General features: G+C 46.1%; 1 protein-coding gene across 9 annotated transcripts in view; it reads left to right on the top strand.

Moving 5' to 3' along the window:
- LOC146177921 (uncharacterized) overlaps positions 1-27251 on the top strand; it is a 228246-nt gene that overhangs the window by 26853 nt on the left and 174142 nt on the right. For all 9 annotated transcript variants that reach the window (XM_084580654.1, XM_084580661.1, XM_084580660.1 and 6 more), the window contains exons 4-5: positions 5645-5860; positions 24589-24790. In XM_084580654.1, the coding sequence (XP_084436780.1) occupies positions 5645-5860; positions 24589-24790 (418 nt within the window). The remainder of the gene's footprint in view (positions 1-5644; positions 5861-24588; positions 24791-27251) is intronic.

Raw genomic sequence — 27251 nt, 5'->3', positions numbered from 1 at the left:
TCCGCTTGGCAATGCACGTGAAACACACAGGCAGCCGAAGGGATCAGGCTAAAAGAAAAAAAAAGAAATCTCCTTATAAAATTCGGAAACAGCTTTTTGATGAATGGAAGTCGATTCAATTAAATACGAGCCAGAGTAGCGACACAACATAGTTCTCGCATCAGCACGACCACAGTTAAGTTTACTCGCTCCGCTTGGCAATGCACGTGAAACACACAGGCAGCCGAAGGGATCAGGCTAAAAAGAAAAAAAAAGAAATCTCCTTATAAAATTCGGAAACAGCTTTTTGATGAATGGAAGTCGATTCAATTAAATACGAGCCAGAGTAGCGACACAACATAGTTCTCGCATCAGCACGACCACAGTTAAGTTTACTCGCTCCGCTTGGCAATGCACGTGAAACACACAGGCAGCCGAAGGGATCAGGCTAAAAGAAAAAAAAAGAAATCTCCTTATAAAATTCGGAAACAGCTTTTTGATGAATGGAAGTCGATTCAATTAAATACGAGCCAGAGTAGCGACACAACATAGTTCTCGCATCAGCACGACCACAGTTAAGTTTACTCGCTCCGCTTGGCAATGCACGTGAAACACACAGGCAGCCGAAGGGATCAGGCTAAAAGAAAAAAAAAGAAATCTCCTTATAAAATTCGGAAACAGCTTTTTGATGAATGGAAGTCGATTCAATTAAATACGAGCCAGAGTAGCGACACAACATAGTTCTCGCATCAGCACGACCACAGTTAAGTTTACTCGCTCCGCTTGGCAATGCACGTGAAACACACAGGCAGCCGAAGGGATCAGGCTAAAAGAAAAAAATAGAAATCTCCTTATAAAATTCGGAAACAGCTTTTTGATGAATGGAAGTCGATTCAATTAAATACGAGCCAGAGTAGCGACACAACATAGTTCTCGCATCAGCACGACCACAGTTAAGTTTACTCGCTCCGCTTGGCAATGCACGTGAAACACACAGGCAGCCGAAGGGATCAGGCTAAAAAGAAAAAAAAAGAAATCTCCTTATAAAATTCGGAAACAGCTTTTTGATGAATGGAAGTCGATTCAATTAAATACGAGCCAGAGTAGCGACACAACATAGTTCTCGCATCAGCACGACCACAGTTAAGTTTACTCGCTCCGCTTGGCAATGCACGTGAAACACACAGGCAGCCGAAGGGATCAGGCTAAAAGAAAAAAAAAGAAATCTCCTTATAAAATTCGGAAACAGCTTTTTGATGAATGGAAGTCGATTCAATTAAATACGAGCCAGAGTAGCGACACAACATAGTTCTCGCATCAGCACGACCACAGTTAAGTTTACTCGCTCCGCTTGGCAATGCACGTGAAACACACAGGCAGCCGAAGGGATCAGGCTAAAAGAAAAAAAAAGAAATCTCCTTATAAAATTCGGAAACAGCTTTTTGATGAATGGAAGTCGATTCAATTAAATACGAGCCAGAGTAGCGACACAACATAGTTCTCGCATCAGCACGACCACAGTTAAGTTTACTCGCTCCGCTTGGCAATGCACGTGAAACACACAGGCAGCCGAAGGGATCAGGCTAAAAAGAAAAAAAAAGAAATCTCCTTATAAAATTCGGAAACAGCTTTTTGATGAATGGAAGTCGATTCAATTAAATACGAGCCAGAGTAGCGACACAACATAGTTCTCGCATCAGCACGACCACAGTTAAGTTTACTCGCTCCGCTTGGCAATGCACGTGAAACACACAGGCAGCCGAAGGGATCAGGCTAAAAGAAAAAAAAAGAAATCTCCTTATAAAATTCGGAAACGATGAATGGAAGTCGATTCAATTAAATACGAGCCAGAGTAGCGACACAACATAGTTCTCGCATCAGCACGACCACAGTTAAGTTTACTCGCTCCGCTTGGCAATGCACGTGAAACACACAGGCAGCCGAAGGGATCAGGCTAAAAAGAAAAAAAAAGAAATCTCCTTATAAAATTCGGAAACAGCTTTTTGATGAATGGAAGTCGATTCAATTAAATACGAGCCAGAGTAGCGACACAACATAGTTCTCGCATCAGCACGACCACAGTTAAGTTTACTCGCTCCGCTTGGCAATGCACGTGAAACACACAGGCAGCCGAAGGGATCAGGCTAAAAGAAAAAAAAAGAAATCTCCTTATAAAATTCGGAAACAGCTTTTTGATGAATGGAAGTCGATTCAATTAAATACGAGCCAGAGTAGCGACACAACATAGTTCTCGCATCAGCACGACCACAGTTAAGTTTACTCGCTCCGCTTGGCAATGCACGTGAAACACACAGGCAGCCGAAGGGATCAGGCTAAAAAGAAAAAAAAAGAAATCTCCTTATAAAATTCGGAAACAGCTTTTTGATGAATGGAAGTCGATTCAATTAAATACGAGCCAGAGTAGCGACACAACATAGTTCTCGCATCAGCACGACCACAGTTAAGTTTACTCGCTCCGCTTGGCAATGCACGTGAAACACACAGGCAGCCGAAGGGATCAGGCTAAAAGAAAAAAAAAGAAATCTCCTTATAAAATTCGGAAACAGCTTTTTGATGAATGGAAGTCGATTCAATTAAATACGAGCCAGAGTAGCGACACAACATAGTTCTCGCATCAGCACGACCACAGTTAAGTTTACTCGCTCCGCTTGGCAATGCACGTGAAACACACAGGCAGCCGAAGGGATCAGGCTAAAAAGAAAAAAAAAGAAATCTCCTTATAAAATTCGGAAACAGCTTTTTGATGAATGGAAGTCGATTCAATTAAATACGAGCCAGAGTAGCGACACAACATAGTTCTCGCATCAGCACGACCACAGTTAAGTTTACTCGCTCCGCTTGGCAATGCACGTGAAACACACAGGCAGCCGAAGGGATCAGGCTAAAAGAAAAAAAAAGAAATCTCCTTATAAAATTCGGAAACAGCTTTTTGATGAATGGAAGTCGATTCAATTAAATACGAGCCAGAGTAGCGACACAACATAGTTCTCGCATCAGCACGACCACAGTTAAGTTTACTCGCTCCGCTTGGCAATGCACGTGAAACACACAGGCAGCCGAAGGGATCAGGCTAAAAAGAAAAAAAAAGAAATCTCCTTATAAAATTCGGAAACAGCTTTTTGATGAATGGAAGTCGATTCAATTAAATACGAGCCAGAGTAGCGACACAACATAGTTCTCGCATCAGCACGACCACAGTTAAGTTTACTCGCTCCGCTTGGCAATGCACGTGAAACACACAGGCAGCCGAAGGGATCAGGCTAAAAGAAAAAAAAAGAAATCTCCTTATAAAATTCGGAAACAGCTTTTTGATGAATGGAAGTCGATTCAATTAAATACGAGCCAGAGTAGCGACACAACATAGTTCTCGCATCAGCACGACCACAGTTAAGTTTACTCGCTCCGCTTGGCAATGCACGTGAAACACACAGGCAGCCGAAGGGATCAGGCTAAAAAGAAAAAAAAAGAAATCTCCTTATAAAATTCGGAAACAGCTTTTTGATGAATGGAAGTCGATTCAATTAAATACGAGCCAGAGTAGCGACACAACATAGTTCTCGCATCAGCACGACCACAGTTAAGTTTACTCGCTCCGCTTGGCAATGCACGTGAAACACACAGGCAGCCGAAGGGATCAGGCTAAAAAGAAAAAAAAAGAAATCTCCTTATAAAATTCGGAAACAGCTTTTTGATGAATGGAAGTCGATTCAATTAAATACGAGCCAGAGTAGCGACACAACATAGTTCTCGCATCAGCACGACCACAGTTAAGTTTACTCGCTCCGCTTGGCAATGCACGTGAAACACACAGGCAGCCGAAGGGATCAGGCTAAAAAGAAAAAAAAAGAAATCTCCTTATAAAATTCGGAAACAGCTTTTTGATGAATGGAAGTCGATTCAATTAAATACGAGCCAGAGTAGCGACACAACATAGTTCTCGCATCAGCACGACCACAGTTAAGTTTACTCGCTCCGCTTGGCAATGCACGTGAAACACACAGGCAGCCGAAGGGATCAGGCTAAAAAGAAAAAAAAAGAAATCTCCTTATAAAATTTGGAAACAGCTTTTTGATGAATGGAAGTCGATTCAATTAAATACGAGCCAGAGTAGCGACACAACATAGTTCTCGCATCAGCACGACCACAGTTAAGTTTACTCGCTCCGCTTGGCAATGCACGTGAAACACACAGGCAGCCGAAGGGATCAGGCTAAAAAGAAAAAAAAAAGGCACTCCGGCAGCGAGCAGCGACAGCAGCGATGTTGTCCCGGAAATGGAAACTGCTAAGCAAACAATATAGCCTCAATCCAGCGTCAGTTTAGCTGAGGAGCAGCACGCAAGGCCGGCACCGGTTTCGAGGCTTTCGAAGGAAAAAGTAAACAAACAAGATGGCGGCAACACTGCTCAAAACGTGTGGCAGTTGGTCCAGCTGACGCTTGGAATGTCCGAAAAATTGAATACCCCTCCTTATAGTGTCCGAAATTTTGAGCAGCTTAATACATGGCCTTTATAAGGTATGTCCTGGGGCCGAGAAAAAGTCCGAATAATCAAGCATGTCCGAAAAATTGGGTGTCCGAAAAATCTGTAGTCGACTGTACGTCATGTTTTGGATTTGGTTTTATGTTTGACACTTGCTGAATTTCCTGACGCATGCTCACAGAGTAAGAGGTGTTTCTTCGACCACGCATCAGTTGCTAGTGCGCTCTTGTCTGTCCTGCTCTTCTGTGTTTTCGTGTTTTATGTGTGTTGTTTTACATGGATCACTACCAACTAGCCCAAATTTTGACATTACTGAACTGAAACGTGGAGGCTATTGAAGAGGGTTCTACTTAAGTTGAGGACAACGCAGAGGGTTATGGAAAGAAAAATGGTAGGTGTAACATTAAGAGACAGGAAACGTGCAGAGTGGGTCTGAGAAAAAACTCGTCACTGACATTCTAGTGGAAATCAAGAAGAAGAAATGGGCATAGGCAGGACATGTAGCGCAAAGAAAGGATAACCGATGGTCGCTTAGGGTAACAAATTGGATTCTGAAGGAGGGAAAGCATAGCAGGGGCCGGTAGAAAGTTAGGTGGCCGGATGAGGTCAAGAAGTTTGCAAGGGTCAAGCGGATGCAGCTAGCACAGGACCGGGTTAATTGGAGGATCATGGGAGAGGCCTTCGCCCTGCAGTGGGTGTAGTCAGGATGATGATGTACCCCTTCGTGGAAAAGATGAACGTTAACCAACTAGCTGAGGTTACCGCTCTACTGCATTAAGATTTCTACTAGTCTGTCTGATTTTGGTATATCCCTTTCACAGACGCAGTTACCCATCACGCTTGCCAATCACTGTTTCCTGCACAAAAGTAGGTGCGTGCACTGGTAGCAAAACGATCGTTAAAAATTTCCAGAAGCTTTGTGAACAATGGAATCAATTATTTTAGGCAGCAAGCCTTCCGTTGTGCCGAAGGAGATTGGATGTGTAAGATCTAGTATTCATGCAGTTTTGAAATAACTGAACAGACGAAGACTTGAAGCGGGTTTATTTTTACAGCGGTTACATTATCAAGCAATTGTGCTTCTTGTGGTCAAGCAGAGGCAGTTTGACATGTAACTATGTTGTCAGCTTCTTTATTTCATTTGTGGCGAATTGTTCCGGCCACAGGTGGTGCTGATTCCCAAGGAGGACGATGAACCACCTTGTGAGGCCAGCATGCGTTCGTCACCTGCGCTTCGCAACCGGCGCCCACAGAAGCCAATTCTAGTGCACAAGCCACAGCCAGAGCCTGAGGAGTTGGCTGCTCAGCCAGCTGTGGCTGCTCCGCTGGAGCCATCGCCTAAGCCAGTGCGGCGCAACTCTTTCAAGGACATCGTGCCCAAGGTGATGTCTGGGATCCCTCTGCGCATTACCTGCCCTGAGGGGCTTGCACAGGAGTGGAAAACAAAACAGTCAAAGATATCTGTAAAATTGGTAGTGCAGACACTCATTGAAAAATACAGTTAAACCTGGTTGTAACGAAATTGCAAAATGTCGGTGATTTTTCATTACATCGAGGTTTTCGTTACAAGCCTTTTCACGTGAAGACCCAAAAGGACAATGTAAAACGAAAACGAGATTAAGAATTGATGTACAATCGGTTAAACGGAATAGACGCTCAAGGGGGGAGGAGGGGATCAAAACTAACTTTATTTCTTGACAGAGTGGGCTGAAATTTGGCACACATACTGCAGATTGCAATAAAAAGACAAATATAAAGTTTCATGAAGATATCTTCATTAGTTTTCGTTTTATAGCAATTTATATGTTCGCTGCTCGTGGTAAGCCTGGCACAGTAACAAAACATGGTAGAGAGCCAAGAATACTTTGCATGCTTGCCCAAATGTCTAATCTACAACAAGACAGTGCTAGATTTTTTTTTTTTTTCAAGCGTTAATAATTTTTGATCAAACATTACATGCACACGACTGTGCGTCACTGCATAGAGCCATGTACTTATTGTGAAATAATAAAATAATGAAAAGATAAACATTTCAAGACTGTCTTTAAATACAGCACAGTTTAAGGATCACAGCAAAACAATCTAGATCAAAATGGGTTCATCCATTGTAGTGCTATGCTTTCCACGAGCAAGGTGATCGACAAAAAAAACTAAATTGAGAAAATGGCCTGCAAAGTTTTGCAAGCACTGCACATTTATTAAAACGCACCAGGGCTGTAATATTTTAAATCACTGCTGTCAGGCATCTTCTTACACCTTTGCCTCTTTGTTTGGTGAGCTTTTGAAGCTTTCTTTGAGCGTTCATAGTCCTTTTCTTGAGCCCTCCGGATGGCAAGGGCACCAGGATGTACACCCAACTTGGCGCACATTTCAGAGTACGCTCTTTGGTTCCCTGAATTGTACTTTATGACTGCCTCATTTACAGCTGTCTCGACTGCAAAAAGTGAGGCATGCTTGTCCTTTGACAATGTGGACCAAATAACAGAATGCAAACTCTCAGCTGCATTCTGTGTCCTTCCATCCTTGCAGCGCTCTAGCAAGCGGATGTCTGAAAGGCGCCGATACAAGGGCAGCATGGCTTTTATTTATTTATTTATTTATTTATACAAATACCTCACAGGTTCTAAACATGGAACATTGCGTGAGGGGGAGGGGTTACAGTGTATCAAAAGAAACAATGGTACATAGTTTAAAATACAAAAGTTAACAGTAATACAGGACTAGAACTGCAAATAAGTATTAGAGCATACATGGGAAGTGATAAACCGAGGATTATGACATTATACAATAGTTAGCGGCATTGGACGGAATCAACCTGCACACAGTGAACGCAATATAAAAAAGTTATTCTGACTGCAAAAAGGTACTCAATTCGTTGTTGAATTTTAGTGGGTCAGATATGTTAGCGATGCGTTCGGGAAGACCATTCCAACCCTTTATAGCCCGTGGCAAGGCAGAGAAGTTAAATGCATGTGTTCGGCTGAATAGACGTTGAAAACTTATATTATTCAGGCGATGGGAGGTGCGAGTCGGTCTAGTAAGTGGCACTGTTGATGCATGGTGACTGTAGATTAGTTTATGTAGCAAACAGATAAGCGCGATATCCTGACGTGATTGTAAACTTGTGAGTGATAAGGACAACTTGATGTTAGTCACGCTGGTATGGCGGCTGTAATCATGGGAAATAAAACGTGAAAACGGGCAACTCTGCTTATAAGCTTATATTTATGAGCAGGCTGTGCTTCATTTTTTGCTTCTGCTGCTCTCTGCTCACACCAGCTGAGTGGACCAGGGGGGCACAGTTCATGGTGGGGGTCACTGTCAGTAGATGTTATGTGCCAGTATGTAGCCATGACAGCTCTGTGCATTGCAGCAACATCATTGGTGTTCCTGCTGATGGCCAGGCCATAGTAGTTGGTGAGCTTTTTTATCAGCTGTAGCGTGAGCGCACCTCTGCCACCGAATGGTTCCCCTTTCTTGGCCTTACTCACTATGGAGCGAAGGCCTGTGCCCATTCTTTTTTTGACATGATTTATGCAGTCTTCTTTTGTGACTGGTATAAACCCATAGGGCTGTTCATCTTGCAATGCCTGGAAAACACGGCTGTCTCCATCACAGACAACTGCCGTATATCGCAGGTCGTTCTTGGCCAATGAGCGGCCAAAAAGCTGCAATGCGGCCTCCACTTCCATTCTGCCAGAGCCAACTTCCGTGTTTTTTTGGCACCGATGTTGCTGTTTCCACTGAAGGTGTGTTGGGTCACTCTCTGCTGGCCCTAAGCTGCACCCAAGGCAGAAGTTTGAAAGAGCAATGCTGTCCAACACAAGCCCTGTATAAAACTCTGTAATGCTCCCTACCCCAATATGGGAGCTATGACCGCGCATCAACCACGTGCCATCATAAACAACGGTCACATTTTTTGTGAAGCCAACCTCCATCTCTCTGTAAACACTTTTCACAGTAGCTGCGGCATCCCTAAAGACGCTGTCGGCAGCCTCCTCTGCAGCAGGCTTGAATAACTCCTTCAAGTGACCTTGGAAAGTCTTGTGTTGTAATCCACGATGGGACACATTCATAATGGCCCAGAAATTGTTCAGAGCTGTTCGCCATTTCCCTATTGTTTTAACAGCTTGCATTGAACGAATGTTCACATCAAACACCCTTCCTTTGAGATGACCACTGGGACTCAATTGGGCCACAAGCAGTGCATGACAGCACCATTTTCACGGCCAAACAGAGTCTTGTACTGCAGAATACACTCACAGAACACTGTTGACAGCTTGGGCACAAAGTTTTAGCGAGCAAAGAGTTGACTGTTGAAACTTGAACAAGAATAAACTCACTGTCAGAAGGAGCCAAAAGTTGTTCCTCGCCTTGCTGTTTCATCAAGCACAACTTCCGTTGAGTTGCGGACACTGCACGAAGGGAGTCGCGAACGCCGCATTCCTGCGCTTCTGCTGTCATCGCAAACACTAAACGCGGCTCGTGGCGCGCCTGAATGGTGCGATGGTCGGGTGACAAATCATCCGGTGGATTTTCAGGCACCCCACTGCAGCTCGTCGACAGTTGGGGCTCATCCGCAGGCTGGATGTCCAAGTCACGCGATGCGCCCGAGACAGAGTACGCCGTCTCTGCTGGCGATGGTGACCGACCAGCGTCGCAACGACGCGATCTTGACTGCTGATTATCGCGGCCGCTCACCGCGGTGCGAGAGCCTCCGCTGGTGCGTCATTCGTCGTCTGGGTGATCGGCGTTGATAGCATAGGGCGATTACCAGCTTCGCTGCTGCTGTCGAACGGTGCAAGATAGCACGCTACGCTATCTGCATGTTCAGTCGGGTGCTCCGCCGGCTCCGCGTCTTGTGCTGGCCGCCGTATTTTTCTCGCCGTAGGAGGCTTGCGCTTCTGTTTTCTGAAGGCGTGCTTCATCAAAAATTTCTTCTCAAACGAGCGGCGATCCATCTCTATCATGGGAGCTGCAAGAAATGAAGACGCCGGCGTGATTCGTGAAGCAGACAGCAGCGTTCCGCTGCGGTTGCCAACTTGCCCACTGCCGCAGCAGCAGCCAATGGGAAGGCGCCTTTCAACACGGCAGCCAATCGGAGGCGCGCTTTCATCGAAGGGCCCGCGTGATCCACCCACGGCAGACCCATGCTTCTTTTGTGTTTGTGCGATTGTTACAAGATGGCGATGACCGAAGAATTCACAAATGGCACGGCAAGACGCTAAGCCTTCGAACGATACCAAGATGGCGGCGCTCGGTCGCGGGAAAGACGAGATATGGCTCCACAAACTTCGGTGATTTTGCGCAATTTAAAGCTGCTTTTTCGCCCTGTGCACTGACAAATTTTTTTTTCAGGCACTTTTGTTGCGTTTTCAGCCAAACCATTTTGATACAACGTATATTAGGTGTTGTAGATACCGAAACGCGTGGTTTCCAAAAATGATTTTTTACGCGATTTTCGCAATCTGACGTGGGTCGAAAATCGCCATTATTTTTTAATTTAGCATTATTTTAAATTGTTTTAGCATCTTTCAACATTCTACTTTTATGCAGCAAAATATGAAAACAAGTTATCGATGAGAAGGTAGTTAAAAACGTGCCTGAATGACTCGCGGTGACTGAAAAAATCGCGAATTCTGCCAAATTTTGGCCATCTTTGAGCGGTCGCCCCACGCTGCAACGGCGCCGGCTGGCATCGCGGCCATTTGCAAAAAATAGTCCAAGCCTTCTGCTTTTGATAGGACCATCTGTCGGTTTCGTATTCTCACAGGAAAATTAAAAAAAAAGAATTTGGCCGATTTGAATAGTTAATCAAATACGAAGTAGGTGCGTAGCACCGCTTATCCCCGCTATACCTTTCATGCATATACTTCAGCGATTTACACTCTCTCCAAAATCTTCCCTTAGCTCACGCAAGAGGTGGCCAGCAGTCACGAAGACAAACAGCGCCGGCAGTTGCGCTTCCAAAACACACAACACGTCCGACACAGTTTAAAACTACTTGTGTCAACATCTGGGAAAATTAAGTTCAAACTGCACACATACTGTTTGTCGCACAAGTCAAGTCCTTCATATGCCACAGTCTGTCACACACTGAGCAGGCGTATCCAAACGGGTTGCCAAGAAAATCTGGTTCAAATATCCATGTCGCAGCTTGATTTTTCGCGAGACTCTCAGCGGCGTGTACCTTTCTGGCAGCAGCCTTCGCTTGCAGTCGAGCATCCCGTTGCCTTGGAGTTTCTACCGCACGTTTCTTCCTCTTTGCTTTGGCATCCATTTCACGCCGACACTCAGTGTCTTGAGCCGTTTCGTAAGCACGCTCGGCACGTTTCCTCCTTCGTTATGCTTCTAAATTCTTGCACCGTTTAGCTGCAACACCAGATTCAGTAGACTCACGTTCCCGCTGCCTTCGTAATCGTGCTTCAGCACGTCGAGCCCGGCGAACCTGCGCCGCAATGCCAGATGGACCGGCTTCGTCCATTGCGACGCGAAGCAAACGCACACACGCTTGTTCAACGCTGCTCTGGGACGGCCGCCACGTCTGCAACTGACACGCCCCTCTCTCACTGTCTTACTCTCTAACTGGGTACATCATGCTGTCGCTCCGCCCCCTCAGTGTTAGATCGCGGGATGTAGGCGTCGCCACTTTCCCTTCCTCCTCTCAAGTTCACGGAGAGATGGATGGACAGAGAAAGAGAGAAGCTTCTACTACAGCTCCGTGGCTGCTCCACCTCCTCAGTGCTGAGACGCGCGCGTAGCCACCTTCTTTCTCCGCTTCAAGTTGACGAAGAGAGAGAGAGTGAGCGGCTTCGGATAGGCCCCAGCGAAATCCGTGATTGCGGCGAGTAGTGCTACGTACTAAAAAGCATTATTCCCGCGTCTTCCGAGCGCTCCCACTGAACACGTGACACGAACGTGGAACCGCCATTGGCTGGCGCCGTGCGATGCAGCCAGCGATGCGCAGTTTCGTATCCGGCTGCATTTCATCTCATCTCTGGGCCAGCCAGCGTTTCTATTCTCATCAAAAGTTTGACGCGATGGACGACCAGAAAAAGCGCAACTTTCGTCTCCGCAAGAAAAGGACTGTGCGGCCCGTACAGGGGAAAGCGCAAACAGAAGCGCAGGTATGCAACGAACGCGGCGGACGCTACAAGCCCCATACGCCAGCGGAAAGGCAGCACGCCTTCAAGCGCTGCGAGTGCTATGCAATCAAGCGACGCTTTCGACTTCGTGAGCGCGTCGGAGAAGCTGGCAATGTTCCAAGATGATGAAGCAGCTGATAGTGGAAGCGGCGCAAGCGCCGTTATCTGTGAAGTTGACGCGCTGACCAGACTTGTGAGTGGTGCCATGTGCGCGACATGCGGGAAATGTGTAGAGGTCATCAACAAGTGCAAGGGCCTAGCTTCTCTCGTGGAGCTCAGGTGCGTGAACGGAGCATGTCCGGCAGCAGTTGTTTCTGCTGCTTATTCATCACTTCGCACTGCTACTGCCGCGCGTGAAAGCTGCGACCCGGAGCAGTGCAGTGGTAGCCCCCGTGATAGTTTTGCGATCAACATGAAAGCAGTGCTTGCTGCGCGTTCGATTGGTGTTGGCCACGATCAGCTATCGAGGTTTTGTGGCATTCTTGGTCTATCGAAACCACTTCACCACAAGACATTCTTCAACATAGCCAAGAAAGTGCACATTGCGGCCACCGAAGCAGTCTCCAACAATCTTGCTGAAGCGAGGCGAGTAACTTCATTGGAAGTGGGTCAAACTGACGTTGCTGTCATGTATGAGGGGAGAAGCGAGGGCACAAGAGCCACAATGGTATTGGCACTGCCATTTCTGTGGACACTGGCCTGTGCCTAGACTTCGAAGTACTGTCAAATTACTGCCAAGCCTGTAGCAGCCACAAAGTGCTTGATGAGAAAGATGAATTATGGCAGGCATTTCATTCTCCTGTGTGCGAAAAAAATGTGCAGTGCTCATCGCATGCTATGGAGACGGAAGCAGCGCTACGCATTTGGAGCAGGATAGTCTTACGACACGCAGATGCAGTTCACCACATTTTTTCTCAAATTGGTGTTTTTGCCCATTTTTATAGTTTGTGCATACAATTATTCCCCCTTGCACTTGTTGAATCACCATGAAATTTTGCACAGATGTTCCTTGGGGTGCAGAGTGGGCAAATCTTGTCCTTACAATTAGTCTCGTCATATTTTTCCGAGAGTTTCATAACAAAAACTAACACACAATATAGATTAACACTATTTAAAAACAATTTTTCTTGAACAAAATGCACAAAGTAATTTCAGTTAGATTTGCCCACTCTGTGATCTATAATGAACTGCCCAGGCTGTTTTAAAATGCTCAGCCATAACAATTAATAAAATTGTGTGCACAAAAAGGTGTTAATTATGCATTCATTGATATAAAAATTTACCTACTATAGATATAAAAAAACTGATTGCATATTTCATAACAGAAGTTCACTTTATACCAGCTGTGCAAATTTCAGCTCTCTAACTTCTTTATTAAAAAAAAAGTTCTTCAAGGAGTGTCTCCCCTTAAGCGGAACAAACTCATCAGAGTTGTTTGGTTTTCTATCTACGCAATTAAAAAAAATCTCATTAATCGGAACTCAAGTTTTTCGACCATCGCATAAACGGAACCGAAAACAAACTCGAAACCAAAACTAGTTGAGCAAGTGCAGCGCCATCGCGGTGTGCATCACAGTTCCCCCTCAACCTCCCCGACCTCCTGGCAGTTTCGGGTTTTCTCGCACAGTGCGCCTTGCGGAGTCTGCAGTGCGCCGCGTCGCTGCTTGCTGTCGCGTCGTGCTTGCCATTCCGTATTCAGTTAGGCCTAAGCCTCAGAACCTTTGTTCGGTGTCGTAGCGACATTTCGTCGCGAAGTCGGGATTCCATGGCTACGCAGAAATGACAATACAATGCGCTTGCACTGGAAAAGGTGGATATTATCAATGACTTCGAGAGTGGTCGCTTTACTAAAACGGAGCATGCGACGAAGTACGGTGCCCCGAAGAGCAGCCTGACGAGAATCCTCCAAGACAAGGACAAGCTGCAGGCGGCATTCGAAACGTCACGCTTTGGTCCCCAGCGAAAAAGACTACGAGCGGCTGACCACGAGGATCTGGAGAAGTGCCTCGTGCTTTGGCTGCGAAGGGCCCGCAGCGAAAACATCCCCATCAGCGGGCCACTCATTCGTGCTAAAGGAGAAGAATTCGCTCTCCAGCTCGGCATTGAGGGCTTTTCATGTAGCGACGGGTGGCTGACTAGGCTTAAAGACCGGAACGGTGTAGTGTTCTGTGCCATTTTAGGGGAAGCTGCTGCTGCCGATACGATGGCATGTGGAGAGTGGAAAGCAAGACAGCTGCCCGAAATTCTAAAGGAGTATGACCCTGAAAACGTCTACAACGTGGATGAAACGGCATTATTTTTCAAGCTACTGCCTTCAAAATCCCTCTCATTCAAAGGAGAGAAGTGCACTGGCGGGAAGCTGAGTAAGGACAGATTGACCATCCTCATCGGTGCGAACATGACTAGAAGCGACAAACTGAAGCCGCTAGTGATCGAAAAATCCAGGCATCCTCACCACTTCAAAAATGACGCCACCTTGCCCGTTTCCTACCAGGCCAACGGTAAGGCGTGGGTGACGCAGATCATCTTCAGAGAATGGATTTGTCGCGAGGACGTACGCTTCTTGCGAGAGAAAAGGAAAGTTTTATTCCTTGTGGACAATTGCCCTGGACATGGCACTGTGCTGGAACTGAAGTCCATCACATTGGAATTCCTGCCAGTCAACACCATAGCACTACTACAGCCTATGGATCAGGGTGTAATTCAAGCACTGAAGTCGCGCTTCCGCAAAAACCTTCTCCGGAGGATGGTGTTATGTATGGACCGAGGGAAGGTCTACAAGGTGGATGTCTTGCATGCCATTTATATTCTTGATGACGCTTGGCGGCAGGTTGGCGCGACGACCATTGCCAACTGCTTCAGACACGCTGGGTTTGCCTCAACGGCAGAAAAACTCTGCACACAGGACAAGCCTGATGTTGATGTCTGTGATGCAGCCGAAGAAGATCTGGTGGAAAATTGTGCTGCGATGGCCATGAAATTTGAAGAGTATGTCAGAATTGAGTGACGTGGCAACATGCCCGCAAAATACTGTGGAGAGTATTTTAGCCGATGTCTGCCCCCCCCTTACTTAGAAATACTGGAAGTAGTGAACGAATATGTCTACTTAGGACAGGTAGTAACCGCAGATCCGGACCATGAAAAGGAAATAACAAGAAGAATAAGATTGGGATGGAGCGCATTTGGCAAGCACTCGCAGATTATGACTAGCAGTTTACCGGTATCGCTCAAGAGGAAAGTATACAACAGTTGCATCTTGCCTGTACTCACCTATGGGGCTGAAACGTGGAGGCTAACCAAGAGAGTTCTACTTAAGTTGAGGACAACCCAGAGGGCTATGGAATGAAACATGGTAGGGGTAACATTAAGAGATTGGAAGCTTGCAGAGTGGGTCAGAGAAATAACTCAAGTTACCGACATTCTTGTAGAAATTAAGAAGAAGAAATGGACATGGGCAGGACATGTAGTGCGAGGAGAGGATAACCGATGGTCGCTGAGGGTAACAAACTGGATTCCAAGGGAAGAAAAGCGTAGCAGGGGGTGGCAGAAAGTTAGGTGGGCGGATGAGATTAAGAAGTTCGCAGGGGTCAAGTGGATGCAGCTAGCACAGAACCGGGTTAATTGGAGAAATATGGGAGAGGCCTTTGCCCTGCAATGGGTATAGTCAGGCTTGTGATGATGGTATGGTCGTAAGAAAATCGAGACTAGCCATCAACAAGAATTTCAAGCTTTTAAATGCCATGGTAAAAAGGAATAAGACAAAAGCTTTACAGTTACTGAGCAGTCCTCTTGCTTGCATGCAACAAGGTTCGTTCTGAAAAAAGTAAGGGCCTCTAGAATACGACAGGATCCTTAGACACCCCGTAAAAAGAAAAATATTGCCGTCGTACCGAATGTGCATGGAATTTCGCATCGCCTGTGGCAAGTTGGACATAGGTATAGAATGCAGGTCATGTTTTCTGCGCCCATAAAACAAGGAAGCATTTGCGCTATGGTAGACCGAAAAACAAATGACAAAAAACGATGTGCAGGCCGTGGAGGATTCCAGGTAAAACATATTGTAGTTTTTCTTCCGTGTACAGAAGGAGTGGTGTACAGAGTGCCTTTTACTTGTGGCAACAATTACTTTGGTCAGTCAACAAGGTGTCTTAACATAAGGCTACGAGAACATGACGACTTCCTAGAAAAAGTGCAGTCATCGAACCTGGCACTACACCACAAGGAGTGTAGCCAAAAGCCCCTTTTGCACCCTCCTTGCACTCCCCTGTTCAAAGAAACTAGTGTTGTACAAACACAGAGAAATTACCACGAGAATTAAGAGGCCTATCTCATTCACAAGAATTGACACGTGCATAAGCACGCATCTGTTATCATTCGTCCCCGAGAAATCTCATCTTGACGAAACTGGTTGAAGTGAATTGTTGTTTTATCTGTGAACATGCGCACTTGGTTGTCAGAGCATTATTGTATATATATTGTCACGGTCGTTCGACTGTGTACGTTTGCTCGAAGAGGTTGCACGGGTTGCGAGGTATTCCTCGATTTCTGGAGGGCGTTCGCCGACCCGGGGACGCGGGGAATCACGAGAAAAACCCTGAAGACCGAGTTCACGGTATGGACAACGACAGTACAAGTGGCCGGGTTCTCCACAGTGGTAGCACAGCGGCCGTTGGCTAGGAGTGCGCCAGACATCTGCCTTCCGAACCGGTGGCTGCATGACAGGGCTCTGCTGGGATGGCGGCTGGTAGGAAGGCTGGTAGTATAGTGGCTGAGGAGCGGACGGCTGCATGACGATGCTCTGGTGGGATGGTGGTTGGTAGGAGCATTGGTGGAATGGTGGCTGCAGAGGAGGAGGCGGCGGCTGTGATTCGAAATGAAGCTCTTGCGCTGGAGGCACGGCAGGCCGACGAAGAGCCGCTGCATAGTTCATAGAACGTGGCTCCGACAGCGACTCAGGCGGTGAAAATGTTTGACGGATTTCTTCACGTACGGCTTCGCTGACAGCAGCGGCAGTCGGGTTAGGCGATCCAAGATTAAGCTTAAGGAGCTCCTCGCGAACTACCTCGCGGATCAGCTCACGCAGAGAGTGATTTTCAGCTGACCCGTACAATGTGCACAAGAATGCTAAATTGGGCGAGTTGGTGCATTCGCATTTTAGGAAACGTAGCGCAAAGAAGACAAGGACAAGCGTGTGTGTTTCCTTCTTTTTTGTCCTTGTCTTTGCGATACGTTTCCTAAAATCCGTACAATGTGGCCACACCACACTGCTTGAAGGGCTGACCAGAGGCAGACTCAGTGCGCCGGCATCGTTGCTGCAGAGCTCGCTCAATGAGGGTAGCTTCATCGATGAAGTCCGCGACGATTTGAGGTGGACTGCGAACCAGACCAGCGAAGAGGGGTTCTTTTACGCCCTGCATCAGGTGGCGCAACTTCGCTGATTCCGTCATGTCTGGATCAGCCCGTCGGCAGAGACGGGTCACGTCCTCAGCGAACATGGCCACGCTCTCGTTAGGTAGTTGCACACAAGCTTCTAGGAGGCAGCGTGCGCGATCACTGCGGTCATGGCTGGCAAAAGTGTCCCGCAGCTGCTGGCGAAAGGAATCCCAGCTTTGAAGACTGGCCTCCCTATTCTCATACCACGATTTTACGCAGTCCTCAGGGGCGAAATATACATTGCGCAACTTCTGAGCAGGGCTCCACTGATTGAATTACGCCACTCGCTCGAACTGGTCGATCCAGTCGTCGACATCTTCCACAGTAGCGCCATGGAAACTGGGGGGCGTACGAGGCTGCTGAAGCAGCAACTGATGCTGACTTGCCTGTGCCATTACAGCAGTCTCGTACTGCTGGTCAGCTTGCGTTGGTTCAGGTAGAGGAGCGAATTCCGGCACCAGACCTCGGCGGCGACGGCTGCAGCGATGAACGGGTGTCGACACGAGCAGAAGCCGGTTGGGACTCGATGAGCGGCTGCGAGACATGTAATTCAAGGCCTCACCTCCATCAGTGTCACGTAGCCGTTTAGGGCCCGTAACCAGAAGGTTGGTTTTAATAGGGGGTTAATATGTGTGTGTGTGTGTGTGTGTGTGTGTATGTGTTCTTTAAAGAAATCATGCAGTTGATAGTCAGTGCTGTTCCCGTCTACTCGCTTGTCCTTCGTTTGTAGCGCTGTGTTTTTAAAAAATGTAGGAGGTGCATCAGTTATGGCTTCTGTGTTTGTGCTAATATAGCTTAAGGTGGTATACGTGAAATTTATTTCGGTTGTCAGCAGGTCGGGGGATGCACAGCAGTCTTAATAATAACAATAATAATAATTGGTTCTCAGGAAAGGAAAGGCACATTATCTTTAATACTTGTTTTGTGGATGCCTGAACCACTCTAAGGCAAGGGAGGAAGTTCAGAGTGAAAGCAGAGGGAGGGAAAGGGGTACCTTAGTGGAGGACTCCGGAGTAATTTCGATCACCTGAGGATCATTAACGTGCACTGACAGCGCACAGCGCATGGACGCCTCTTTTTGCCTCCATTGAAACGCAGCTGCCGTTTCGATCTAGATTTTAATTCCATAATGCCGCAGTGGAGCCCAGGACTGCCAAAATTATCATTTACGGTTGCTGGAATTGAAATAACTTTAAAATCTACTCTGTGCACTGAATATATAACCCACTGTACTTACACAATTGTAAGTCGACAAAAATGTAAGACGAACTCTCCAAATCGACCTCTCCAAATCGCATGTCCTCCCCACAAAAAAAAAAAGAAATACCACGGTGGATGCTCTCGACAATGAAATTTTATTTGCCTGGCTGTACTACTAGTCTCCACTTGAAATCGCGTATTTCGGCGATATAAGTGGCAAGCTTGGCCTCCAGCTCTGGATAGCATAGCATCTGTATCCCTTGGAAGCCGCTTTGCTTGGCATCTCGGTTGAAACTTTTGCCTCACTGCCACCGCCACGGGTTATGCGGATAACTAGTCTAGAAGCTTCGAACTTGTGGCCCACAGAGCAGTGTTTTTTTCGGCATAAATGGTAGCTACCTGCTTCGCTGCACAGAACAAGCGCCGAATGTTTTTGGACCGGAGAGCTCGCGACGAAACACGTAGCCGGTCATAACCTCAAAAGTGCAAACGTGCAATGAGTGCGAACTCATCGGTGTCAGCTCTTCCATCAACCATCGACACTCCCTGGAAGTGCCGCAGGGTCACGTTACCCGATGCGACTGACATGCAAAAAGGGAGCGTCTCCGCAGTTCGAACAGCAACTCTTCCGTAAGATATCAACACTCCCTCAGCTGCAGCTTGCCACTGCGCAATAAAAGTTAAAAAAGAAAAATTCTTCGTGAGAAGCATCCACAGCACGCACACAAAGCCGTAGAGCAAACAAGCTCGCTGTAGCCTCTCTGATATGGTTTTGTGCTTTGGTTTCGATTGTAAATTAGCCTCCCAACTTTGGATTTTGGAATTTTAAGAAAGGGGTCAACTTACAACCATGTGAATATGGTAATATCCGGAGTAATCGCCCACATCCCCTTAAGGGAGACGACACGGGTCAAATCGAGAAGAAATCACCTTTTAGAAAGTGTGATTTTTGAAATCAGTAGCTCTTTATCTACCTACTTGCAAAGTTTCTTACCTCTAAGATTAGTATTTTAGTCACAATGCCAATTTATATAATTGACGTCACCCAATTTGGGTAGCACAATCTGTCGAGCTAGTTGGTTGCGATCCATTTGTATCAGCAGCACTCGCAGTGTGCTCTGTCAGTTTTCCTGATTGTGTGCTGACACAAATGGCCCAAATTAGGGCTGAGAACGGCCCCAAAGCAGCCGTATTTCGCTATGCTTAGATTCCATTTCCTGCATGGCACCGTAGCCATCTTGGTCTCATTCAAAAAAGCCACCTCTGCTGCTTCCATTCGCCCATTGGTAGCATAAAAAATAGCAAAAAAGAAAACGTGACACACTCAATCCAATCCCATTGGCTTTCGGGACGTATGTGACGGCGTCAATCACATTGGAGCTGGCTAGCGGCGTCTGCTCGGGCGCAGTGGAGAGACGGCGGAGACAGGGCACCCGCAAGGTGCATTAATGGCAAGAATTATTGAGCGGACAAGCCTGAAGTAGGCCTAGTGTGTTCCCCAGTACGGGGGACTGCTACTGCCAGTGGTCGCACATTGCCACGACACAATGATATCGCCAGCCTCCTCGGATGGGCAGCAAGACAAGCTCAGAGCAGAAGAAACGGCTTGAACTCGCGGCAACTCCATCAATGAAGCGGTAGTCAGATTGTTTTTGTGATGACGGCAGCGCGACTGACAGTCCGCTTGGAGAGTTGGAGTCCACGATCGTCTGCCTGGAATGTGTAAACAGTTTGCAGAGACTGGCTAAGTGTAAAACATACGGCCGCGATATTCGCGTTGAAAAAAGTGAGTGTGAATAAGAAGTCTCCATCAAACATTCTCCAGTGCATAAAGTGTGGGGCCACGTCGTCTTTGTAGAGCTTGCCATGCGTATGTGCCGATTGGATCGCATTCATAGTGAATGCGCTTGCTTCCCATGCAATGCGGAGCACTGGGAAGCAGTGAACAGCTCCAGATGGCTTTTTTTTTTTTTCCACAATGACCATTTCTCATTGCGGTCTTGATGCGAAAACGTGTGGCAAAACGACATGAAAAAAGTTGATGCTTGCATATGACGCGTAGCCGGAGAGACAACTGAACATTCTGCAATTGAAAATGGGAGAAGACGACACGGATCATCCATGCCTTAAATTATTTAAGTTTTTTAAGGGACAGAACACCGACCAAAATATGTAATGAGATTATGGTGGAAATGAAAAGACATTGCCTGTTATAGTACAGATTGAGCGCTACAATATCAAAGAAAAGATTAGCATTTTAATTTGCCATTGGAATTCGCATTAAAACAACTGAGGCCTACCTTGCGGAGGAAACCCATTACTTTGATTGTAGTACCCCACTTGAGTACATCTCTGTAAAATATTGCTGATTTTCGTAAGTGTATACTGTTCTTTTTTCTTCTTCGAGTGCTTGTCATAATTGATTATATTTTGGGCTCTCTCTAGTGAGTCCTTAAATAAAAACCAGCTTGAGAGGCATGCTTTCAACTTTTGCCACTAGATGGCATCATAGTGCTTTGAATTTCGTGGATGAAGTGATGACAGTAGCCACTTTGGTTATTTTTTTGTCATTTTTTTTGTTTGCTTTTAAATTATTTTGTTCTTGTATTGCGCTTGCTTTCGGGCACTGACTGATTGCAGTCACGGCTTCAAATTAGGATCTTCTGGGGTTACCCTCGCACAAGCTGTGGGGGTTTTAAGCGTGGGGAGGGGTTTAATTGTGGGGGTTTAAGCATGGCTTGAACCTAGTGATAGAGCGAAAGCTGCGAGTGTGCAGCGATAGCCTCTTTAACACCCACTTTTCAATCTGCATTTTTTTTCATAATTTTTCTTTAAATTAGGTTTTGGGGAAAGAAAGGAGCCTAATACTTTTGAGTGGATGCCACGGAATTGTGGACACCTACACCTAACCTGGTCAAGATCATGTTTTAATATTTTTTCTTTTATATTTGGTTTATAAGAAACGAAATATGTAGTATGTCTTTGACCTTCAAGGTTGTTTAAGGTGTCATCACACAACACGGCTGCCTCTCCATTTGAGTTAGGTTTTGGGGAAAGAAAGGCCAATGTTGTTTAAGGTGTCATCACACAACACAGGGCTGCCTCTCCATTTGAGTTCGGTGAACACCACGAAATCGTGGACAGCTACACTTAATTAGGTCAAGGTCATTTGAAGGGCAAATTTAGTGTCACACGGAGGCGGGCTATACCTGGTTAAGTGAAGGTTTCGCTTCCATTGTAAATTGGTTTATAAGAAAGGAAAGGCACAGTATCTGTCTAGGCCACTTGAAACTGAAAACAGCTCGAACTACTTGGCATAGTGAAGCTTTCGCTTCAAAACGTTGTCTTGTGAGTCTTGCGAGGAAGAAACCGCACAAGATGCAAAAAAGGAGAGTGAAAGGCATGGTCTCCGTCTTTTTTCATTTTGTTTCGGTCCCCGAAGTTGGAAAAATTTACCTCCTCGATTTCTTTTCTTTTTTAGTGTGATAGCATGCCTTGCCGAACAAAGCACTTGGTTACAAATATAGGTACATGCCGGAGCACGTAGTTACAAAAATAGATGCTATCGTGCGCAAGAGTGTGGACATCACTGCTTCGGCGGCCTGAGCAGCTGCAGGGGCGCACCGCGGCACTGCTCTCTCATGCGGCTCGCTTGCTGCGAGAGTGCCTGGCTTGACGCACAACTTTCCCTCGCTCTCTGGCTGTTCTCGTCGTGACTTACAAACTTCCAGTGTGGCATTCTTCTACTCTGCTGCTGACGGTCACATGAATAGGAGCGGCATCGCAAGGTGTTCAAAAATAGTGCAGTCCCGCATTACTGAAGTGAATGGTAACGTGCTACCTTGATTCACTTGACTCCATAGCAGCAAAGGCCACTTGCGCCAGCGCTTCATATTTTCTCCCCACAGAAAGAATCGTGGTGTGTTTTTATCCTGGTTAGCTGATGCAATATTTTTCACTTTTAGTTCAGCTAATAAAACTTAATCCAATCGGTGATTCGGAACAAGCGTTCTTGTTCCATGAACCGGGAAGCGCATATAAGATATGTATTCCTGAATGGGTGACTTCTTGTGCTGTATCATTTGGTTGCTGTCATGAGTTACGCCAGAGCGGAGATGCGGAAAAGTGTTGAGACCACACGAGGTGTGATGAGCTGTTTGTCATCGCCATAAAACAGCATGTGCTTGACTGTACAGTGCAACCGCCCTAAAATTGCTAGCCTGTTCACCAACGCGTTTTTGTAAGACACTGGGTTTTGTATACGAAAGATGCAGAAAGCTGCTCTGTTTTTGCTGCGACACGCTGGTAGGGCGAGCTAGTTAGAGCGTGCCAGCTGTTTTGTAAATCGATCTTTAGCGTGAGCCGCTGTCATAGCGAAGCTCATAAACCTATTGGATATTAAAGCAAAGTGAAAATAAAGGATTGCCCCCTTGCCGCTGCTGTAGCCAAAATTGCGTGTCTTATATAAACGCTTGGGTGAACAAATCAGCATCATTAAGAAGAGCACTCAGCATATTCAGGTGCGCACAGTCATATCGCGCCGCAACAGTCAACCATATTTTCATATCGTCACTGCACTTTTCCGGGCCTGCGATCTGGAGGAACTCTGTGACCTAATGATACAGCACGAAATATTTCACGGCGTCACGGTAGTCACTTAGATGCTCTGGATCTTAATCCAAATCATCCTTTTTATTGGGCTCTCTGGTTTGGGGAGCAAAAAAGCATGCTGCGATTCTTCGATTGGAATAAGCTATTAGCTCCCCCCCCCCCCTTGAGCGCAGACGAGTTCTCAACTTTAAAGAAAAATGATCAGGTTATCAATGACAAGCAGGCAACATATACATGATAGCGTTGCTTTTCTACAGCATGCTACATGATTGTTATCATCTATGTAATGAAATGACAGCGAGATGAATGCTTGTTTTTTAATCATTTAATGTGTCGTGGAATTTCTTTCAGTGACGTAGAGGACGTGACATATCCTGTCAGCATCGTTTCTTTCAGGGGAAGGTTTTGAACTCGATGGGATCATCATAGTCTTATTGTAAGAGAAGTGCAGACTTTCATGCCATCTCTCAAAGCATGCTCGTGATGTTAATAGGCTGCCATGCCTCGAAAGGGAGGGCGGAGGAGTTCAAGATTGTTCAATTTTTCAAGTATTCAAACGGCCGTCAACGCTGACGGACATTATTTTTCGACCTTGGTTTAACAACACTATCACTTTAAAATAAATTGCTATCCCTTCTTTGTGGAGAAAATATGAAACGTCGGTGCAACTAAGAGTGAAATGCCTTCTGCCCTCTGCAAAATCAAGTGAGTGGACGTATCACTATCACTACCATTCGCTTCCTTCACTAAAGCGGGACAGCGCTATTTCTGAAAAACCTAGTTACTCTGTGAACACCTTGCAATGCGCGCTCCCCTTTAATGCGACAGTCAACAGCAGAGTAGAACGTCGCACTGGAAGTTTGTCAGTCACGATAAGCGCCAGCACGAGTAGAAGGGAAAGTTGAGTGTCACGCCGGGCACTCTCACAACAATCGAGCCGCCCGAGATAGCATCCCCGCAGCCACTCCAGCCACCAAAGCCTTGGTCTCCCCACTTTTGCGCATGATAGTACATGCTGGAGTCCTAAAGGAAATATACTAAATGCTGGTGATAGGTGGCCCTTGCTAAATTTTCTTTGGATCACATTTATATGGTCTGATATTCACATCTCCATTTTTTTGTGCCAAAAGTAAAGTTTCTTCCCTGTTTAAGGGCTCCAAAATTTGAATTCATACTAAAGTGCAGTTTTCTTTTTCCCTGTGAGCTGCTCCAAAAATTGCTACAAATACTATTTCAGCTTTTTCTCCCTTGCATTGCTGATGGCATGCTTGCCTCGGTTATGGTGATAGTTCTGCACTATTTATTTTGTCATCTTCACCTTTGGGCCTCCTGTGCAGTGAAGTCCTCGACTTGCTTGCTTTTGCATCTGAGCTTTGCCCCATCACTTGTGCTCGTGGATGACATGCCAAACCTTCCAGCCAGCGAAGGACGCGAGTTCAGGATGTGGTCGCCGCACCGTTTTTGTGATGCATGTCGATATTTAGATGCAGTGCGATCATATGGCAGTGTCAGAGCAAACACAAGACCATGAACTGCTTCCTCCAAAACCTGACTTGTAGAACTTGGAAAATTTGAATACTTCTATTCACTTTGACACGCGAATTGAATACTGCATTTATTCGCTTCAGTATTCCAAACATTTGCTCAACCCCTGATATCAGGCACAGTTCACTTGCATGGTGCACTATTTGCCCCCTGACTGATATTTTTTGTGTGTGCAGGATGAAATTGAGCTGAAGCACCTGCAGGAGCAGCAGCAGCAGCAGCAGCAGCAGCAGCAGCCGCCGCCGCCGCCGGAGCTGGGGGATGGGTCGTGGGCTGTACCGCCCCCTGCGGCTGCCAAGGGCTCTCCACTCCGCGAGAAGCCTCCGCGCAGCCGCCGGTCCAAGGGCAGCCAGGACGGTGCCTCCACAGCACCTACTGGTCAGTCCTCGTTTATAGCGTGCTTTATGGGGGAAATCTTAGCTCTGCTACTCGGAATGTGCAACTTCGGATTTCGCCTCGTTGTTACCTTGATTTAATTAAATGTAGGTGTCCACCGAAAACTAGAGGCTATACTTTCGCTTATACAGTTGAATCCCGTTATAAGAGGCATGGATGTAAGACACACTCTTCACCCACTTGGTTGGTTGCCCTATCTCTCCCATTAATTGGACCTCTTTTGTAACAGACATCGGACATAGAAGACAATCGGTTATAAAGGACAAATTATCCTTGCATTCTGGTCAACAATCTCTCTTGTAGCAGACATTTTAACTTTCGATGCAGTGCCATCGGTCGCTAATCGCAGTTGCGCCCATTGTGGAAGCAAAAGGGGACGACAGAAGTGCGCAGTCACTATTATAACTTCAGCAAAGCCAGAGTGGGTCGGTCAGCTATAAAATACCGACGAGAAGCCCCTGCAATTGGATTGCAACATAGGAAAGCACTTAAGGGGGGATGAGGGTCTTAAACTAACTTTTTTAGTTATGGCTGGAATCTCGCGAAACTTTGCACACAGATGTGGTTTTCTCTCCTAATTTCAAAAATGTAATAATTGAGCTGGTGGTCGTAGATCAAAAGTTATCTAACAAAGTTCAGAGCGTAATTAGTGAATTTCTTATGCAGCTTTAATGAACTTTCTCATTGCATTTCGTTGCTTTTAATTACATAGATTGATAGCCAAAGTCTTCCCATACCCGATGACATCCTTCGTTTTTCTCAAAAAGGCACATCATCCTCACATATTATGGTGAGAGTAAAAGGCTGCATTATTTGACACGAACTCATTAAGCTAATCTCAAATTGACATTTATCCATTACCTAAACTAAAATATTAAAAATGTCATCGGGTACTTCATTTCTCTCTGAAGAAAATGGTACCAAAGTTATTGGTGTGAACTAAAAAGAAGTTATCAAAACCCTGCGTAAGACTGTAGAGATCGACCAAAAATATGAAACTGAGAAAACGGCATTTGAAGTTTGACCACGTATTATAACTGTGATATTTCTCACCAAAAATGTCGTGCTCTTCCAATTTCCAAAACTGTCTTTGGATTTTGAATATGTCAACTAAAACTGAAGCTATCACCATTACCCATGGCCAAGGTAGTGTATGCCATTAGGAAATCAGCAAAATATTTTGACATGCAATATTATTTTAATGGCAATTTGAAAAAATCTTGATAGAGTGATGTAAGTGTTGGATCACCCCCTGATCTTTTCAATATGACTGCAGTGATGCTAAATTTGTCATTGTCACTCAGCGACAATGTAGAGAAAAAGCACAGTAAGGCTGAGTGCAGTGTCCAGAAACAGCACTGAGAAAAACATATTTGCATTTTGAGACCTTTAACTTTTGCTGCACTGCAGCTATGGTAATATAAATGGAATCGTTGTGAGGCTTTGTTCTTTATGAGAAAGGCTATATACTAAACATATAACAGTACCCTCCCCAAATACTGGTAAAAGCTTGCCACAAAGTCTAAATATACCGCAACTAGAACCAGCATGAGAAGCTTCATTTACCACTTCATATGCCTGTGGCAGTGCCCTTCAAGGCAAACAAATACTCAAAATTACCATAAAACGGTCTTGCAATAATAATAAACCTGCACAAAGTTTAATGCTAAAGCACAGCGGCATACTGGAATGACCTAATAAATTGGCTAATGTTCCAGAATGAAACTTTGCTACTTTGCTGTACAGCACATGCAGGGCCGCATGCGGGGTCCCTTGCTGGAGCTAAAGCTAGAACTTTCACACCCCTTGAGCGCAGCGACGCGATTACTTAGACAGCCTGCGGGAAAAAAAAAACAAAAACGAAACCGTCCGCGGAAAAGGAACGCGGGCAACGGCGCAATGTCAGGCTCGCCTGTCGTCTGAAGCGATGCGATAAAAATGCAACTAAGTGGTAGCTTCGGTGGGGGCCATGAGTATCAATCAGCTGAACAGTTAAATCTATCGATGCTATCTTTGATGGCTCTGAACCGCTCGCAAACGATTATATGCCGCCGGACGTGCTGCAGCTAGGCGCTTCAGTTTTCAGTATACTCCTTATACGGCTACGTCTACCAAGCTACGTCTAAAGACCAGCACCGGCTGCGGGAACGACTGATAACGATCGCGAAAGCGCATCATAAACGAGCGAAGCAGCAGCCGCGATGAAGAACGTTAAAAAACAAAAACAAAAACAAAATGGCAAGTCAGTCGCGCTGGCCAATGGGAAGCGCGAGACGAGGGGCTCACTTCGCGAGCGCGCGCTCCAGCCAATCAGCGGACCGGAAACGGCTTTCGGAAAACCCGCGACAGTGGTCGTTCTGTTTGAGCGACGTCATTTGGAGATGCCGCAAAATATGCACAAAGAAACAAGCTTGAAAACAAGTCCAAGATGGCGGCAGCCAGC

Source organism: Amblyomma maculatum, chromosome 10 (genome assembly GCF_055883805.1).
Source record: "Amblyomma maculatum isolate TAMU_Amacu chromosome 10, ASM5588380v1, whole genome shotgun sequence".
Lineage (NCBI taxonomy): Eukaryota > Metazoa > Arthropoda > Arachnida > Ixodida > Ixodidae > Amblyomma > Amblyomma maculatum.
The sequence above is the reverse complement of the archived record's forward strand: the minus strand, read 5'-3'. Positions and strand labels throughout refer to the sequence as shown.